Source organism: Poecilia reticulata, chromosome 1, assembly GCF_904066995.2.
Source record: "Poecilia reticulata chromosome 1, P_reticulata-male-v2, whole genome shotgun sequence".
In the NCBI taxonomy this organism is placed as follows: Eukaryota; Metazoa; Chordata; class Actinopteri; order Cyprinodontiformes; family Poeciliidae; genus Poecilia; species Poecilia reticulata.
In genome coordinates this window covers 6894150-6914262 of record NC_088830.1, presented here as the reverse complement: position 1 = coordinate 6914262, position 20113 = coordinate 6894150, and the positions used below count along the sequence as shown (strand labels likewise).

General features: G+C 38.6%; 1 protein-coding gene across 1 annotated transcript in view; it reads right to left on the bottom strand.

Annotated features, from left to right (window-relative positions):
- Positions 1-904: 904 nt before the first annotated feature.
- cacng2b (calcium channel, voltage-dependent, gamma subunit 2b) overlaps positions 905-20113 on the bottom strand; it is a 79801-nt gene continuing 60592 nt past the window's right edge. Inside the window, exons 2-4 of the mRNA XM_008433427.3 lie at positions 17966-18049; positions 5776-5916; positions 905-3211 (exon numbers count right to left, since the gene is read on the bottom strand). Coding sequence (XP_008431649.1) covers positions 2694-3211; positions 5776-5916; positions 17966-18049 — 743 coding nt within the window. The 3' untranslated portion in view covers positions 905-2693. The remainder of the gene's footprint in view (positions 3212-5775; positions 5917-17965; positions 18050-20113) is intronic.

Genomic DNA, 20113 nt, shown 5'->3' with positions numbered 1-20113 from the left:
GGTGGCGCTGCACAAAGGAATTGACACAAAAACCTCAGAAGACGCTGAGCGCAACTTCCTTCTCTGAAAAATGTGAACATTTAGAGTAGTGCCAGATTTTAACGGTTGTACGATTTCTCTCGTCATTGGTAAAAAAAACCACGAGACTCTTGCAAATGTTTTGGTTTTATTTACCCAGAATGCCCTGCGCCGTAGTCCATTTCCTGTATTTGTAACGATCTCCGGTCCGCTTGTATGCAGCCTTGTTTTCAGAAGCTAAACATTAAGGAGCATACTCATGATCCATGTAAGAGTCTTGTAAAAATATTTTGATAGTTTAATTTCAGCAGCATAAGATCTGCACTTCAACACACCACGTTAGAAACGAACACTTTTAAGAGAAATGTGACTACTTGTGCAATAATGAATATTTTCACGGCCTTTCATATTCTTCTCCTGCTCTAACAGAAATTACGGGCAGTCAAAGCGAGACCTCCTTTCGCCACTAAAAATATGATTTTTTTTCTGATCAAAAATTGCCATTATGTGGAAACAGCTAAACCTGTTGCTACCATCTTGAGCCAAATTCAATTCCTGTACAATTTTTGAAATTACACAAGTTCTAGTTTTAAACCTCGATCGTTTCCCTCATGTTCATTTTTAAAGCACAGCTATTGCACAGTTTTAACAGGTTTGCCGTTACACACTTTGACTGATCCAGTTGTATCCAACCTGCTACATTTAAAAAAAAAAAAAAAAAAACTGTTTAACATCCATTAGCTCCCAACTTAGTCATAGAATCACATTTGGATGAATAGGAGTCCTGCTGTGCAAGCCCCAACCACTTAGCAAAGTAAAGGCTAACACAGATAAAATATAAATATATTGTGTGTTTTTTTTTGAGCACATATAAACAACACACTCATTCAGGTTCTTACAGGGGAGGGGTGAATTTTTATTCGTCATCAGGACTTGAAGCATCCAAGTTCAGAATCATTCAGTTTTGGCACCCTGAAAGATATTAGGCTTTTTTTTTCTTTTTAAATATATATTCTCATTTACAACAACACAATGTTAAAACCAAAGAAGCAAGAGAACTCAGATAAAGAAAGAAAAACAAAAAAAGACTAAGGCTGTATTTGAGTTGAACTTAATCATGAAAACAAAATGAAATGAAAAGGCAAAGATTTTCTTCTCTTAAAAATAGCCTTGATAACGTTTGTCCAAAGTTTTGTTTTTGTTCCAAGCAAAGTAAAGCCCCCACTCCGAAGCCCTGGGCCCCCACCCCTAAAACAGGAAGAAAAATGGAAGAGACACAGTACTGTAACAGTTATTTCTATTTTTCCACTGCCCTTACTCGTACCATAGTCTAATTATTCAAAAAGATAGGTTTCCTTAAAAGCAGATTTGATGTTTTTTTTTTTTTTGATCAGCATGCATGCAAGTTGATAACTTCTGTTTCTTTTCCTTTGTTTTTTTGTGTTTCTTTTTTTTGGAGTCACTTCACTTCAGCTCGCTGGTAGCTGTGTTCTCTCACGCACTACCTTGTGTCTTTGGCAGTAGTGGCGTTTCATTGTCCACAGTCGTCTTCAAGTTTGCAGAGAAACGTATTCCCCTCGCCCCACAGTTCATTTCCTCGCTACCCCTTTGAGGGGCCAAAAATAAATAAGTAAATAAATAGATAGATACATCAATTAAAAAAAGAAAAAACGACAACGGAAAAAAAAAGTTAACTTTTCATCTGCTAACCCTGAACAAATTGGCGGCCAGGGTTTTTTTTCTTTTTTAGTGGACTTCCAAAATGTTTTTATATATATTTTTTTATTTTATTATCATAAAAAATGTGATAATGTGTCTAATACTAACCAATTTCTAATGAATAGGCAGAAGTCCAACAGATGAACCAGTCATGCTGAATCCTCCATCTTGGTTTCAGTTTGCATGACGACTTTAGTTTTACTACAGTAACTCTTCAGTGACTTTACTTTTTTTTCTCGTGGATATTTTTTTGCACCAGGGAAGGCTAGTCATGATATAGTAACATATATTTATATATGATCAGTAGTAACTTATTGATCTTTTTTTTTTTTTTTTTTAATGCGGCCTGAATTGCTCCCTGCTTGAATCCCAAACCGCAGTAGGTTCACAGTTTAATGCGATTAAAGAACGAAATCAAGAGGAAACGCCAACTCAACGAAGGAGTGGGGTGTATGGGACTACACGGTGTGTGTGTGTGTGTAAGAGGGCGTGTGGTATGACAGTGCAAGGGCAGTTTCATAGGCTGGGCCAAAGGGGCAAATTGTGTGCCCAGTAGATTTCAATTAGGAATTTAAGAGAAAAAAACCCCATAATAACCTTCATAAAGACAGTCTGGCCCAGCCTACCACTCCATGGATCCACAGACCCCAGACACCCCCCTCCTGATTTATCAACCCCCTCAAACATGTTTAAAACTTGTTAAACATTGTTCATGGGAAAATCATGCATGTTTCTTTTTTTTATATGCAATTTTGCTTCTTTACGTTTTTTGTTGTTTTTCTTTTAACCAGAAACTCAACAATTATCTGAGGTCTTCTGAAGAGCTCAGAACCTCACCTCCGCTACTCCATCCCTGTCCCCCTTTCCCCCTCCAGTCCAATTCTGTTTCCCCTTCTTTAATGGAGCATTTTTTCATTTGCTACTCTCCTCCAAAATCTACGGTTCGCCTTCCTTTCTCATACAGGTGTTGTGCGCCGGTTGGCTGCTGAGTCTTTGAGGTCCTTTTGAACGCAGTTGTGGACCTGTAGGAAGTTGTGGTCCCTTTCCGTAGAGTTATAGGTCGCTGTTGGGGTGCCTGTTTGACCCTTGGGCAGCGTGTACATAGACAGCTCGGTGGAAGGCAACGTCCCAAAGGCCTTCAGGCCCACCGGCGATGCCTCGCGAGAGTGCGAGGGGTCCGTGGAGCGGGACGAAGAGCGCGAGCGGCGTCGATAGCGGTAACGGTAGCTCGGAATGCGCGTGATGGCAGCACCTTGGAGGTAGTCTGCGGCTCGTGCGCCAACTCGCAGCTCTCTGTGGCGGTCGATAAACATGTGCACCGCTAGCACACCCACCATTTCGGCCATGATGAAGGAGAGGGCGCCAAAGTAAAAGGACCAGCCGTATGAGTAGCTGTTCTTCTTGGAGTCACTCTTTGAAGGGTCGCCGGCGTTGGCTGATATATATACAATGATTCCTATGATGTTGCTCAGTCCTGGAAAGGAGAATGAGTAAAAACTGAATCAATAAAATTCAGAAAAGATCCAAAGACATTTATGTATTAAGAAAATAAGTTAATCTCTGTGGGCAATAGAAGACGGGTGCTCAATAGGGCAATTGCAATCTACAAGTTAATTGTCAAGGAAATTTGGGTAAATCACATGACATAATAAAATAAACAGTCTATCATCCATCCTGTTACTTGATTGATATACAGCCTTACCAGTTGGTGGCAGTAAAGTTTCCTTTAGTTGCCTGCCAACCACCATTATAACTTAAGAAGAAGGGACTCTTTATAACACTCACTTCGCATGCACAAACAACGATGCTAAATGAAATGCAGCAGAACTGGCTGGCTGGCGAGTAACCTCCAATTTTTAGCCCTGGGTTTTTTCTCTTAAATTTAAGAGGTTATAAAAGTAAAGTGGGGGAGCTGGACCAAGTAATTAGACAAAAACTTTTCACTTTCATATGAAATGAAACGTAAACAAAATTCTCAATATAATTGTAAACAAATTCTACAAATAAATAAATAAATAGTATTTTTGTAGCATGTAGTGGGGATTTTGACTTGTCATTTTCTAATGCATGCTGAAAAAGTGTGAGAACCCCTGCTATAGAATGTCCAGCTATACTTTGAGTGATATTAACAAGTGAAACTTTCTTCTAATACAGTATTAAGTATGAAGTAGTGGCCACCGCTAGCTAAAAAGCTAGTTGCGCTAACCATAAAACACTAGACCTTAACGTGCTAACCAACATGGTATTAAACAGATTTTAATGCTAAAGTGCCAAAAGTAAATTAGCACTTCAGAATTTATCCACAGAAAATAACTTGGGGGAAGCTAAATGCACTAAATATTTTTAAAGTTAGCAAAATGCTACAGTGCTAAACAAAAAAATTAGCTCTGGCATTAGTAGATTTGCAGAGGATTGTAGAACATGTGAGCGTTCAAACACTTAATATTTTGCCAGAATACAACGATCTTACTCATCTTTTGTTATAAATCAACCCAATCTAGTTTAAAGCTGTAAAGTTTAAGGTTTTCCAAATAGAAATTTGAAAGTGTCGTATATAAGTTTACAGAGCTCTTTTTAAGCTTATAACCCGAAATAAAATGCCTACACCAACCAACTGGTTTCAGATATCAAGTAGTAAACAGAGTCCATGTGTGTGTAATTGAATCTCGGCATCAACAATTGTTCTGTGAAACAAAGGACTCACCTCTGTCTCTTTCCAAGTTGCACATTATTCTATATTTAATGTGTGATTTTAAGTTTAATTTTTAGGCTGATCTTAACTGCCAAAGTCACTACCGAGGAAAATTAGCTTATTTTTTCTAACTTGGGCACATTTACATTGCATGATGCTGATTAAGGCCGATTCCTTGACAAATAAAACCAAACTGTCACTGAGACGTTATCTGTGGAAAACACATCTGAGCAGAAATTGTCTTGATTACCATAATGTTTGTTCCTGGCAGGAGCAGAAGATTATAATGTAAAATGTGTTATTTCTCTTTAAAAAATTTCTGACCTATAAATATGTCTTTGCCCTTTACTTGTAGCTAATTACATTGTGTCTGTATCTTCACATTCATGTGAAAAATGCACATTTAATGGGAAAATAAAGAGTAAGGATGACTTAAAAAGAACTCTAGAAGATGGAATTGGTTTTTAACTTTAGGATTGTTTCTATCTTTGCATCTTATTGAGCACAAAGTGCATTTAGGATATGACTGTATCTCATCGGGTAGAGCCTTCTCTCAACAGGAATGTAAATCAATACAATGTAATGCTAGGTCCATCCATGATGCCAGAGTGCGGCTCTAGGTAGAACATGCCATACCACTCTATGTCTAAAACAACAAACAAAACCTTTTATTTCACATCCTTTGTAAATCTTTTCAATCTGTTCCAGAGTCAAAACGACAAATCAAACCTAGCTAAAGAACAGTGCTTGAAATAAAAGGTTGTTTTAATTCTCGTTTCCCTCATTTTTCAAAGACCTGATTGAGATGGATCAAAGTAAACGAGTATCAGGGACGCCTTATTTTTAGAGTGCAATCCCAGTGGCCTCCTCCGAGCCTAGCAACAGGGTGAGAAAGAGAGACAGACGCAGCAAAAACCACAGAACAACACAGACTTCTCAACTTGGAGGAGAACTAGTTATGTAGCGCAGCGCAGTAGGCCACGGCCTAGAAACGTAGCACACAGTTAGACACGAAGTGTTCATGAAAATGGCAACCTGCCCTCTCGTTGTCTGCATGGCTTCATCCTGAGGCACTCGTGACACGTACACCGAACGCCAGGCAGCTGACGGTCATCGGTATATTTTCAGCATCAAGTCTAAACTTTTACTTTTGTATTTTTGATCCGTCTTGTCGAAGTTGTAAATTTTAACTTTTAAAGGAGTTCATTATTACTCTCAAGAATGTCAATTCACCTCGCACCATCAAACTTTATTTCTCATTTTCTCTTGGCCCGTTACTCGTCCTTCGGTCCCTTCCTCCCTTTCCTGTCATCACCCCTCCCCCACTCCTCTTCCTCCCTGCATACCTGCAGAGACGAACAGAATGCCGGCGCTGAGGATGATGTTGTGGCGTGACTTGTAGAACTCACTGGCGGCGATGCAGAGCCCCCCCATGAAGAGGAGGATCACACTCAGGATGGGGAAGATGCTGGAGGCTCGTACAGCACCTGGAGGGACACAAATATATATATATATAGTCCTTACTGCTGCGTACAAGCCAGAGATTTGTCAGACGTCGTATTAGTGCAATTGTATGTAAGGGAAGAAGGGAAAAGAGGAGTACATTCCTGGCAAAAAATGAAGAAATTTCTGAGCTCCAAAAGTTGAAAATATGCTTAAAAAAGAACTCTGAAATGTCGACATTAATCTTTAGAAAACACAGAAATTTCAGAGTTTCAAAAGTCGAACATTTTTACCAATCAGGTTTTGTTTGTATTTTTTTTGAAGCAAAAATGAACCCTTAATCGTGAATCACTATTTGTGAATGTTGCTTGTGTATACCAGTGTACCGGAAATGCAAAGGTTTCCCTAGGAACCAGTGTATTTGCAATAATTAATGTGACTAATTATTTAAAATTAATTGCACTAAAATCAATATAATTATTTGATCAATTGGAATTGACGTGTTAAAGTCCAGGCCCTAATATCCTACTTAGAATAACTTATGTACTTTATCGGTTAGGTGACGTCTGGAGATGGCTGGTTGCACTAGATTTTATTTAGGAGTCAGATTTAAAGGGGATGAAAACAAATGCACACTAGACTTTTCATAATTTTAGAAAAATGGGTATTCTTTTTCTCACTTTATAGTTATGTACTGCTTCATGTTTGTTTATTAGTCAAATTCCAAACAAAACTCCAGTATGTGGTAGCAAGGTGACAAAAGCAGAAACGATAGAGCATGAATATTTTTCCAAGCCCCTGTCCTCACGTCAGATAGGATTTGTATTGGTAGTGGATGTAGACAGCTGAAAATCCATCACGCAAATTCAGTCCGACTTGCCGAAGCTAGCACCTGTATGAACAGGTGCCTGAATTGAAGCGTAAGAAAACGGACCCATTAAAAGAAAATGTGTGAAAAATCCTGAAATTATGAAAATACAAGTGATTTTAAACAATAATAATAAAAAAAGCTGCATATTAAAGAGAAATATGAGAGCAGAGGCAAAGGGGAAGACGAGAGGACGAGCACAAAGACTGCAGGCCTTCACTTCTCTGTGAAGCTGCTTTGCCTCCAGCAGTCTTTGTCTCACTGTCTCTCCCTGCTCTCTTTGCACTTGTGCTTTAAGCTGAAGGAAGGCAGTTTAAAAGGAGGATTTTTTTTTTTTAAATATGCGGGCCTCCAGGCACACCCTGCCACCAAGCACATCATGGCACAGACACAGAACGACGGAGCGGATTGAGCTGTGGGCGAATGCGCCGCATGGCAGCGGCATCAAGAGACGCGCTCAGTATGTTTTTAGTTTCCTTTTAAAGCCTCCTTGAGGCCGCCGTGGAGGCTGACACTCCGTCTTTCTGGTTGTTGATTGATGTCGCGTTTTACATAATGCTAGCTTTCCACAGTCTACTGTGCCACTCACACAGCTATGCATACAAACTCAAACTTTTCACGCATAGCTACAGAATCTGGAGGTAAGGCAATCTGATATAAGCATTTTTCTATTCCAAGTAAAAAAAGTTACTGTATGGTTGTATGTTTGTAGCCTTCTGAAGCATACACTTTGTACCAAGAGTCAGCAATTCACTTTTAGTTATTTTGGAGCCTCTGTGATGAATTATGTTCAGTCATAGTGAATATGACTAAATGGTGTAAATTGGTGTTGTAGGCATGTACATAGTTGGTTTGGCTTTTCTGGTTTAGGTCAGTTTGATTACTAGAATACTTTCTTTTTGGTAAATCTCTGCTGACTACACCTTTTAAATGTGTTTTACGGACACACATCGAGCTCATTGCTTTGTTGTGTGCAGTGATAGATGAATGAAAAGAAATCCAATAAGATATATGAAAGAAAACTGGCTAGTGTCTATCACAACAGAGATCATTGTGGTTTTATTGACCAGCCCTGTGGGATTGGTTTCATGGACTGAACAACTGGAGCCAAGCCCTACATTATCAAAGCCAAGTGTTGGATTGGATGGTGTAAAGCCTGCTGCCACTGTACAACAAAACAGTGGAAATATGTTCTCCAGGTTGACCTATCAGACCTCCTCTGTCTGGAAATATACCAGACGAGTCTGGGTTTGGCATTTGCCAGAAGACCAGCACTTGTGATTTATTTGTGTCAAGTTTAAAGACTGGCAGCAGGCATCGAGTTTAGGGTGTGGGGTTGTTTTTAGGAATTGGACTGGGCATCTTCGTTCCTTAGTGCATCATGAACACATTTTGAGCAATGTACCCAACTTTGTGGGAACTGTTTAGGAATGGCCTCTTTGTGTTCCAACTTAACTGTGAACCACTGTATAGGTCAATAAAGAGATGGATCAGTGGGTTTGGTGAGGAAGAACTTGCCTTGTGAGACACAATGTCAGTGTCTCACAAGTCTGCTTCTGGAAGGATTGCTAAAACATTCCTATGAAGATGATCCATGACATCGTGGAAAGTCTTTGCAGAACCTGCCATAGCTGCAGAGGGTGGCCGAGATAATATTCATTTCTATGGATTAAGAAAGATGCCACTTAACCCTTGTGCTTACAAATGGGGTCCAACCGACCCCGCGCCCGTAAAACTTGTATCATTTGCCACAGTCCTCTACGTTTGCCTCAGTCCTCGCACGCACAAGGGTTAAATTATATAAGTGGCAACGTCAATGAACAAATACTTCAAAAATAGCGGATATGGATAAATGGTGTCCAAATGTTTGATGCGATAAGCAACTAAGATTCAAAGCAAATTTGTCATCTTATGATTGTTGGTGGCTACTGTGGTAGGAATTTGCCTCATAATGGATGGGCTGCCAGTTGCTCTTCAGCAAGAAACTTCAGCCGCTTCGCCTGTGGGTGATGACCAGAGGGGCCAGTGGTGCTGGTGGTGCATGGCCGCCAGTTTCTTGCCACCATTGGCGCATCAATGTGTGTGTGAATGAAGGATTTTGTGGTCCTCTGGATTGATAAAGCACTATAAGTACGGACCATTTGCATGTAAAACTTCATCCAAATACTGCTCCTGCTTTGACCGTACAAAACTGTGAGGTGATTGAGTATCTCGTGTAATAAAAACGTGGGGCTGGATGATGGATACCAACTCTGGACTATTTACTGTCATGAAATTGGTTCGTAATATTGTTTCAATTTTCCCCCCTTGGACATTACGAGATTAATGAGTCAGATGTTTCGAAGTGGGTCTGTTATAATTAATCAAAAGTCAAGTCTATTTATCCAAAAGGACGGAGTAGAAAATCTCAATGAGGTTGTTATTGATTATGATTTTCCTAATGGTCAAAAGACGAATTTAGCAGCTCAGTAATGAGTTTTTTGTTGTTTTTTTTGGCTTATAAATCTTAACCTAAAATAAATTGCTAGGTTGAGTTTCACTTTAAGCAACACCCACACTCATACAATGGATCCACAATACAACAATAGAGGTCAGTCCTGCATCTTCTCCTTCCATCGTCCTTTTATTCCTCCCTCTTCCTGGATGCTTCTGCTGCAGTGATGTGTGTTTGTTTGTGTGTGTCTCTCACTGACTTATGGTTTCATTAGTTTCAGCGAAGGGGAGCCTTGTAATTGTTGCTGAATTATGGAGGCGGGGGTGGACATTGCCATGGGAGCTCCCCAGGTTCACACAAACCCACAGTTTAATGTGTATGCACAATCCATCGTGCATAAACCCTCCTATTACTTTATCTCACACACACACACACACACACAGAAACTCATCCTCGCTCAACAAGCTACAAAGTGAACACATTCATCGATCAACCTACCACCTACTCACTCACTCTCTAAAGTGGGGTGTTTCCTAAACACACTGCACGTTGCTCATGCAGGAACAATCTGCTTGCTCTGCCACATGCGTGCTCTCTCTCTCTCTCACACACACACACATGCATAATTCGCCCACGAAGGAGAACCCAGCAGCAAAGAACATGTGGGATCAGGAACTCAGTGAAACAGCTTCAAGGGAGCAGCTCTCCGCACACGCGTGTGTGTGCAGATGCATGCAAGGTTGAGAAGCACGGAATCGTGTCACCGATCTTATTGGAATGGAAGAAAGTAACCAGAACGAGCGCTGTACGCCGATCATCGTTTCCATGTGCCTGGTTGAATATGTGCAGATGTTGTGCATTTTGTAATGAATATAGTACACACACACACACACACACACACACACATGGAGGAGTTCACACAGCCTGCCAGTCATTATCATGCCATATTACTCATGTAAATCGTGATATGCCCCCAATGTCAGGACTCGGGAGCCAAAAATAGCAGCAGAGGCAGAAATGAGTCAGATGACGTCATCAGAGGGGGGTGAGGGAGGGCGGGTGACGTCACGTGTTTCCTAGTATCCCGACCCGAAACATTAGCATTTTGAACAAGCATCCAGCTTTCTAATTTTAGCAACACAAACAGAAATGCAGCCGCACCGCTTCTGCTTTGGCAATTTCGGAGCAAATTTGGAGTCTTCAGGGTTTTTTTTTTTTGTTTCTTTTATTCTTTTGGTTTCTGTCTTTGTGAGTTTTAGATGTTAGGATTGAGCAGATGTTTGAGATGTAAGTTTGTTTTCGCCAAGTTTCGTTCAGCGGGATTTGTATGACAAAAAGTTTCATCTTTTTTTGGCCTTCACTGACAGACTGGAAATGAGTAGAGAGAGAGACATGCCGGACAATGACTAAAAACCTATAACGGTCAAAGGGTGTTATAACCGCCAATATCGATAAATATTAATCAGTATTTTGTTTTAAATATCTCAAATACAGTCATACTGGTGTCGCGACCTTTCCTGTTTTACCCACAGTTTAACCCCACAACGTTTGTTCTACATTTTTATGCAGTTATGAGGCACGTTGGACAAACATGAAACTACTGCTGCATCGGTTACTCACAGGTTGTTGCTAGGTAACCAGAGCTAGCGAGTTCTCTGATCCCTCAAACCTTTTTCAGCTAGTCTGTGGGAGTTTGAGCGGCTAAAGCCTTTCCTCTGTCTGGATTCCCCAGAATGCTGTGCGGTCCCGGATCAAAGTTTGATGAAATTATTGAACATTGTATCAGCGTAGTATCTATATATCAGAAAATATATTGTTACACACGACACCCCAACAAATTTGTCATTTGACAGAAGATGCTAATGAACATTTTTTATTTCTCTCATCTTGTTCCTTATGTTTTTGAATGAAATTATTTTTTAACGATCTGCTCAACAGTCTAAAATCATTACAGCCTAGTTTTTGTCTCCATGATGAATGTTACATGGCGTTACATTCATTTAGTCGTCTCTTTCATCCAAAGCAGCTAGCAAATGTCAGTCATTCAAAGGAGGAGCCACTGAATGCTGTGTTGCAGTTTAATAAGATATATTCAACAAAAATCTCAGCTTTAAAACAGAGGCCAAAAAGCAAGAATCATTTATCTGTGAAAGAACATAGAAAATGTATAAAACAATATCACAAAAACATAACACCCCTGAGAAACGTTTTAAAAAATTGGCTAAATTTGAAATTGCTGAACATTAATACAAAACAATGGTTCAGAACATAGAAAGATATGAGAGTCATGTTTGATCATGCTACTTTGTTACACCTTCAGTCTCTGGTCTTAATTTTATTAAGTCCCTTAGTTGTACTCCACCCAAATCCTTCTAACAATCTTGTGACCCGGTGTCTATTTTAAGCCACCCTTTGCAGCGATTTTAAAGCCACCCGTTCCCATGACATGTAGGTTGGGATCCAAATCCCAACCTAAATGTTTCCAATTCCTAGAAAAAGGCTCACCCCGACCCCCGAAAATAAAAATCTGAAAACATCTTATGTTTAATAGCATATTTTTTTATCTGCAGAATTAACATCTGTGCTTAAATGTTATGAAAATCCCTCAAGCTGTGCGCCTGAATAACTTTGCACTTTAGAGTGTCCATATTAATTTTAATAAATACTTGACTTGACTGTTTCTGAACATTGTAAGCCAAAAAAGAAAAAATGAATAAATAGCAGCCAGGACGCTCCCCGTCTTTAAATGGACCTGAAATGACCTCTTGTCCAGACAACATGCCGACATTTCTGTACAAAGTGGACATGACTTTGGACTAAAGTCCGCCTGAGCAGGCTTGTTCCTGAGTGGTGCGAATTAAATACAGAATATGAAAAATGAGGAAAAACATAAATGTGACAAAGAAAAAAAATGTATTAAAAACAAAATGGCAAAAGAGAAAAAATAATGAAACAACCTAAACAAATTGAGAGATTTCAAAAAATAGAAAATTAAGTAAAAGTAATAATTAAAATTATATTTAACATATAATTAATAATAAATAAATAATATAAATTATAATTAATAATTAAAAATGTCAAATATATTTGTCACATTTTATAATCAGGCAAGTTGGGAAAGTAAATTTTTTTGGATATAATATTTGGCACATAAATTACTTTATCAAGCTTCTTATTTATCTCTATTGCCAGTTTTTGCAGAATCTCCATACAACAAGGCATTCTGTCTAGTTTTTTCTCACCATCATAAAAACACAATCTGTTTATTAAAAGTAGGTTCTGAATAAAGAAACCATAAAAATTCCAGACTTCTTGTTTTCTGGCAACAAAAGCTGCAAAATAGAGAACCGTTTTATTGGGAATTTGCTCACATTAAACAATATGCTTTGTTAACGTACAAAGCATAATGTGTACTTAGATTACAGCATAATAATTTGTTTTTTGGAGATGTATATATTAATGAAAAAATATATCCATAAATTATGTTTGTCACTTTGTTTGGGGTTTTGATGTTTCTTATTTCCAGACCAAACTAATATTAACTGCGTTGCCATTCAAAATGTAAGCTAAACTTTGTCGATATTCGATTAATGTCAAAAAACCCAAGAACCGCAATTAAAATCACTTGTGAATAGATTTGCTCACATGATGAATCATTAAAAAAAACATCCTTCCGCTTCGTGTCATCTTCGTCTTTTTCACCAGTACTAGTTGTTGATTACGCGACATGTATGATGCGAAACAGGGCTGGCCCAAAGTATAAGCAAACTAAGTGGCTGCTTAGGGCCCCAGGACCCCTAAGTGGAAGTTATTTATTTATTTATTTTTTAGTTATGATTTTTATGTGATTATATCAACAAAAACACACAAATTCACAAAGAGGACAGAGGCTGATCTTTAAACCTTTGCTGAGGTGGATAAGATCGGCTTCTCATGTATCGGCCGATCACCCATCCCCCAAAGTTAAGGGAATTGGCGCAGATAAATGGGCCAACACATGTACTGTATCCTATATTATCCGTTGTCATAGGATGTAATGTAAACATCACTGTCAGAGATGCAATAAGTTTGATCGGGTTTTGAATGATCTGATAATCTGACTGTTGATTGGAGCCAGTCCACAATATTAGCAAAACTAGAGGGCCCAAAACCAAATTTTGCTTAGGGCCCCATGAAGGCTTGGGCCGGCACAGATGCGAAACAATGTGTTTCCATTACAGTTTTGCAAAGTACACCAATTTTGATACAGCCAAAAAACCACCTCATCCTAGTGCAACAACTTTTCATCAAAAAACCTGATTTTCTTTCAAAATTACATTGTTTCCATAAACCAAATGTAATTTTCCAATTCCAATTTGCACAATTAGCTGGTGAATGTAATCGCAGCGCTCTAGTGTAGACGATGTGACGCGAGAGAGCTCGCTGTTAAAGCTAAAGACCAAAAGGGGCTGGTGCAGCGTAAGGTCAAACACGCTGAAACGAAGGATGGCTGTGTCTCATAGTAGAACTGCAGCAGCATGAAGGCTGACTGCTCTCTCTGTTACATAACCACACATGCAAATTCACCAAGAGAGGAGCAGGGAGGAAGAGGTGGGGTGAGAGGAGACTGAAGAGACCCCAGGGGGAACGCGAGAGACAGAGAATGAGAGAACAGGAGGAGATGAAGAATTCAAACTCAATGACAGCTTCCAGCCTTTAACGTCACAGCGATCCGCTACCATTTCAGTCGTCGCACGCCGACTAACGTGGTCGCATTGTTTGTGATTTATCACATTCCTGTTTTTCTCTGAAAATGTCAGCCACGTTCAGGGATGTGGATTTTTTTTCCCCTGAATTTCCAGACCTGCTGCAGTGTCTTCACAACTGCAGATTCAGAAATGTTTCAGCGCTTTAGATGAGACGCGTTAATGCCAGAGTGAGACTGAAAGGAGGATCCGCGTGATATTAACCATGTTAGAACTGGTTACAGTTTTTTTTGACTTGATACTGGAATTTATCACAACTTGTGAGTCACTGAAATACATGAATTTTTCATTAATATTCGTTGAAGTTCCACTTTGTAACAATACGTAAAACTCAAAGCATTTTGTCTTTTTACAACAAGAACGTTTCTTGTTTTTACAAAACAAAAAAAGTCCAATTCTTCTCACACCGTACGACTTTTTAAAAAGGCATGAAGGTCCTCTCTACGACTCGCCGACTCCTCACTGTTCCTTCCAAGCATTCCACAAGGTGTTGCCGTTTTAAAAGGCCGTTAAAAAGAGGACATGTTTTGGTTTTAACGAGATGCAACACGAGTTTTACATCTATATTAAAATGAGAAAGCTTCTTGTTTTAACTAAATGATACTCCTGTATTTAGTTTCTATTTCTGGCAGTTTAGACACTTATGTAAAAACGTTATTTATCGTTCAAATTTTAACTATGAACAATTGCAAAAAAAACATTCATATGATTATTTTATTTTTTAGCATAGTTTGCTCTGCAGGTAATTTGTAATGTCCAACCTCAAAGACATGGAGCTCACTGAATCCAACTCCTCAAAATAACAGTGGAAACATGCAAAACTGGTCTGCAGTTATAACAAGGGCTTGATTGGTGTAATTCTTTGCTTTATGAGAAGGTATGGATAACATGTGACACGTGTAAAATAAAATAAAAGTTAATAAAAACAGTTATTTTTTTCTGAGCTTCTTACATTGTTTCATTGTCTTATAAGAGTTGCCTCTCATTTCCTTAGTCAACTGAGCCATGTTTTATGCCATTGCATATTCTCATAAGGTTTTTAGAAAATACTTAAAATGCTTGAAAGTGATAAACTGTGCTTATTTGTTTCTTAAAATTTTTGACTGAAAGCGGTTTGATAGTTGCCAGGTAGTTTCAACACATAATCTTCAATCTGTTAGCGACATGCAACGTTTTAAAGCAATGTAGCCCTAAAAAAGAAATCTGCAAAACAACACAATTTTGTAGTAATGATGTTTCAAAAGCGAGTTCTCGTATATTAAATATTGCAAAACGAGAAAATGTGGAAAACTCCATAACCGAACATTTCATTTAATTATCAGTTAGAAAAAAGGCTGTTTCTTTTATTATTATGTTTCTTAGATTATTATTACTGTTGTAGACATGCTTCAGCGTTGATGTCGTGATCAAAGACGTCTCAGGGAGGAAAACAGCTAGAAGGAATGAATAAGAAAGAGGCTGAAAGTCTGTGTCTGGGTTTTAGTGCCTAATAGGTTGTATTACTAATGAATGAAATTATTATGCAGTAGCTTCTTCATGTAGAGAAACATCTGCCGTAACAAAACTGCAATTTGTGAAGAATTTTCAGTGAAATCATAAAATATACAAAGACAAAAACACAAGTTCTTTCTCTTATTTGAACTACCATCTTCTATAACCTGCATGGTAGTTTAAGAAAGTTTCCAGATTATGAAAATAGTTGATGTGAACAACTTACACCCTCACTAGAACAATAATTTAGCACCCCAACTTCTTTTTCAGTCCATTTTCAGCTGAGTCAGCCTTTATTGAATTACTAATTAGAGAGTAGCAGCGTTTCCATTGATCATAGAATTTCGCAAATTGGAACCATGAAAATAAATTTGCTTAATGGAAACAATTTAGTAAAAAACTCACATTTTTTGATAAAACGTTTTTGAGGTGGTTTTTCAGATGTATCAAAATGATTGTATTTCACATAGTCATGTGATTAACAACCAGATGTTACTACTGGTGGACGAAGACGGCGACAAGAAGCGTTAGGAGGATGACGGCGCAGTATGTTTTTTTTTGTGTTTTTTTTTTTGTTGTAAGTTTCAAAAACTTTCTAAAAAAAAGTTTGTTAACGCTGGCTAAATTTCTCTCCTATTTACACCATCTTCCCATGCTCCACCTCACCATCTCCATCCGGCTGCTTTCGGACAGGCTTAAAGGCCTCGCCAGAGATGGACAGACAGATGGGTGGAAAGAAAAGCGAGAGGAGGTTGAGAGAGACATACGGGAGGAAGGAGGAGAGGGAGACGTGTGACCCACTTTGCAGAGCCTAGAGTATTTATAGAAGTAAGTGTCCTAATTGGTGAGCCACTGGGAGAGCAACAGCACCGAACTGGTGCCCTACTCCTAGTCCTTCACCTCTTTAACCTTTTCCTCCCGCAGTCCTTTCACTTTCCTCCGTTGCCCCGTTCCTCCTGTATTCAGTCTGAAGACCTCATCACTCTTTCTTGTGCCATTTCCGCCTCCTACACTTCACTGATCAGTGACCTTCTCTTCATCCTTGCTCTTCCGTTTCACCCCTCCTCCTCCTTCCCTGCTCTGATTTTTACCTCGTCCTCTCTCCGATTTCACCTCACCAGTTATCGTTCACAGTAAAAGTATTTGAAGAAATATTTAATACGGGTATTATGTAAAAAAAAAAAACCACACAGATTAGTAAAAGGTTATGTGGTGGAGAATAAAACAGATTGTTTTCTGTACATTTTGCAAATCTGAAAAGTGTGAATTTTTTTTATTTAAGACCTCCTGAGTCGATGCTTTGAGGAACTTTTGCAAAAATGATTGGATTAAGGGCATCTGTTAGCATCAATTCTGAAATCCTCAGTTTCATTATTGATTTAAAAGAGCTTTGTGAGCTTTTCAGAGCTAGCTGTAAAAACTAGATCTCTGATTGGCCCGGTTGAAATTCTACCAGAGAAATCCTCTTCAATGTGAGAAAGCCCAAACAGAGCAGTGACGTTGATTTTCTGTAGTCTGTAGTTTAGCAGCAGAGGAAGTGAACTAAGCCGAACTATCCATGTTAGCCACTCTTCCAAATACTGAATCAGCATGAACAGCCACCTCGTTTGGATCGGCACTTCTCTTTTGCGCGGGCAATTTCCGGTAAGCTTCAATGCGTCAAACTGATGGATTACATACGTCACAGGAAAACGTTAGCAGCTGGCTAAAATTTAAAACCTCAACAGAATCCACGCCTCCAGGAAGCGATCGTTTGTTAATAGCCCAGGGTCCAGAGTCGCTGCACGAAGTGAAGCGTACAATCAGGGTCTGGTTTTCACCAGACTCTCCCTGACCTGGCTGGTGTTTTTGCTTTTGTTTTTTTTTTTTGCTAAAACACTAATTACAAATATCCATCCATCCATCCATTTTTTTTCTATACACCCTTGTCCAATAGTGGGGTCTGGAGGTGCTATTGCCTATCTCCAGCTAACATTCCGGGCGAGAGGCGGGGTCAACCCTGGACAGGTAGCCAGTCTGTCGCAGAATTACAAACATTAGGTCTCCTAATGTTAAAACATAATATCAACATTGTATGTACTGGAAGCTACTGGAAATAAGCCAAAGAGCTAAACTGAATCATCTGTCAATGACAACCATTTTCAAAGTTAGAAAAAATGCTAAAGTGCTAAATGAAAAATTAGCTCTGGATCACATTATCAGACAAGCAGAAGTGTTTGACAGAATAGATGAGTAAACATAGATAATCCTACAAAAGAATTAAATTACACACATGTAGCGTCAAAGGTGATTGATTAAAGTGAGTTCAATTTATCTGGGTAGAGGGCTAAATATAAATTGTCCCACTTTTCAGCTGTTTTTATTTGAGATAAAAATGTTCAGTTGGAGGATATCGTACATTAAAGTTTGCTGATGGATTTTGATCAAGTTTATTATGGATATGGACACTTTTCAAGAAAACCCAAAACTTCTTCTGAGGCCAAGAAATAGTCGAGGCACTTATAAATAAAACCGTGGAATAAAACACAAATATGGAGGAAAGGGAGAGAACTCACGTAGGAAGTACTCTGAAGCATCTGCCTCATAGTCCGCATCCTCGGGGAAGTGGTCTATCTGCTTACACATCCCCTTAAAAGAACCTGGAGGGGGAAAAAAATTAAGAAAACATAGAGAATTAGCAGCTAAAAACAAACAATGAAAGGGTAGGTATGTAAAAACAGTGTTTCAGAGAGAAAAATGACTAGAAAATGAAGGCAATAACATTAGAAATGATTGTTATCTTTGGAAATAAAAAAAACATGAAAAGGGCAAACGGCTTTTCAGGGGGTAAAATATATAGAGAGCTTCTGCTAAATGAAGGCGTGTCCTTGTGTGAGGGATGATTGAGTTGAGGGCAGGAGGAGAGAACTAGCCAAGAAAATGGAAGGACAGAATGCAGCTCATTAAGACAGAGCGTGTGTGTGTGTGTGTGTGCGCCTTGGTTCAGCTCCAGTGCTAATTGTATGCCCTCCCAAACCACTGCAATTAAATGGGCCCTTGTTAATTGGCAATTAGAGGACGAAAGACCAGCACTTGGCTTTCAGATGGGCAGCAGTTAACATAAACACACACACCCACACACACACTTAAATATGCCTCACTCTAGCCGCCATATGCTACACATGCGAGTACTTAGACTGCAGCATTGCGTCTCGGTGAAGGAATTCAAATGGAAACTTAAAATATGGACATTTGAGACAAAATCAAATAAATTGCACCCTCAACTGTAAATGTTGTGAATTTGATTATTTTCATTACCACAAACAAAAAATACCATCCCCCCCCCTCTTTTTGTGTTATTGAACTTTATTGAAAAGGTTAAAGAAAATAAATCAACATTTTGAAAAATTATCAATGAAATTTCAGCTTACAAATTCTGTTCTTTTTCATGGAGAACGTTGATGAATGCCAGTGGCATGCAAGTTGGGAATAGCTTATGAAATAATTTCATATAGAACAAGTAAAGGATTCCATTTGCTTTCTTGTGACCATAGCAACATTTTATTTTTATTTCTGCACCGGATTTACAAAGCAGACTGCACTAAATACAAACACACCAATCAGAAGGACCAGATGGGAGCAGAGCACAACTTAATGTTTTGTGTCAGACCACAGAAGTTTCACCTTTAGCCACAAATGGAATAAATGAATTGATTAAATCGCATCAGAGTCGCATTTCTAAACCAATTTGCTGTTGCAAATTGAAAGACATCTGGAAATGAAAAGCACTGAAGTTGAAAATGTACCAGATTATAACATTATCACATGTAGTCGATCCAAAATTTCAGCTCTATGTTCTGATAATATGAGAATATAAGCAAAACACATGTGCTTCATTACATATTTAAAATCAGGGCTCAATCAAGCAAAGAAGAGATTATTCAATGCTCTTCCCCTTGTAATCAAGTCTTCTCTGCTGACAGTTTTTTGAGTTCTGTTTATCAATCTCTGCATGTGAACAGAGCTGAATCCCTTAATGTGTGTGTGTGTGTTTTTAAATAAAGCTGTGTGTGTGTGTTTTTAAATAAATTGAATTATTTAAAAAAATAATTAAATTAATTTGATCGGAGAAAATTAGATTTTTTTTTGTACAGCTACCAGTTTAGCAAGTTGCTGTTCTGTGTCAAGGATGTTTCTGATCCTTGACAATGTAAAATTATTTGCTTTGACTGTAATTTACATATTTCCATGCAAATGAAACCAGACTTTTCCTTAAAAGTATGAATTACTCCCGTATTGGTGCCAATTGCTCTTTTTGGCTGTATTTAGGTAGTTTTAGTTGTAACTAGGCACATTTTTTTCACTAGTGTGTCCAACAAAAACATCTTACTCATAAAACAAACTGCAGTTTTCTAGTATTCCGATAAGGTATTCTGGTTTAGCATTTGCAACATAAATTGTTTGCTTTAGCTACTTTTTTAGTTAACCTTTGAATTCTTAAATTGCTGTACTTTCCAGATTTATGAGAGCAGTTTTATAATTTATGTCCTAATAGGTGAAATTTGAGTTTCCTTTCAGAAGGAAAACATTGCTGTATATTAACAGCCTTGTTTTTCTCTTTCCTCCACGTCCCGTCCAGCAGCATCTTATCTGAGGACCAAAAAAAGGTTTCATTTCCAAAAGTGGAGCATAATCCTGCACCTGATATTGGGCAAAAAACAAAC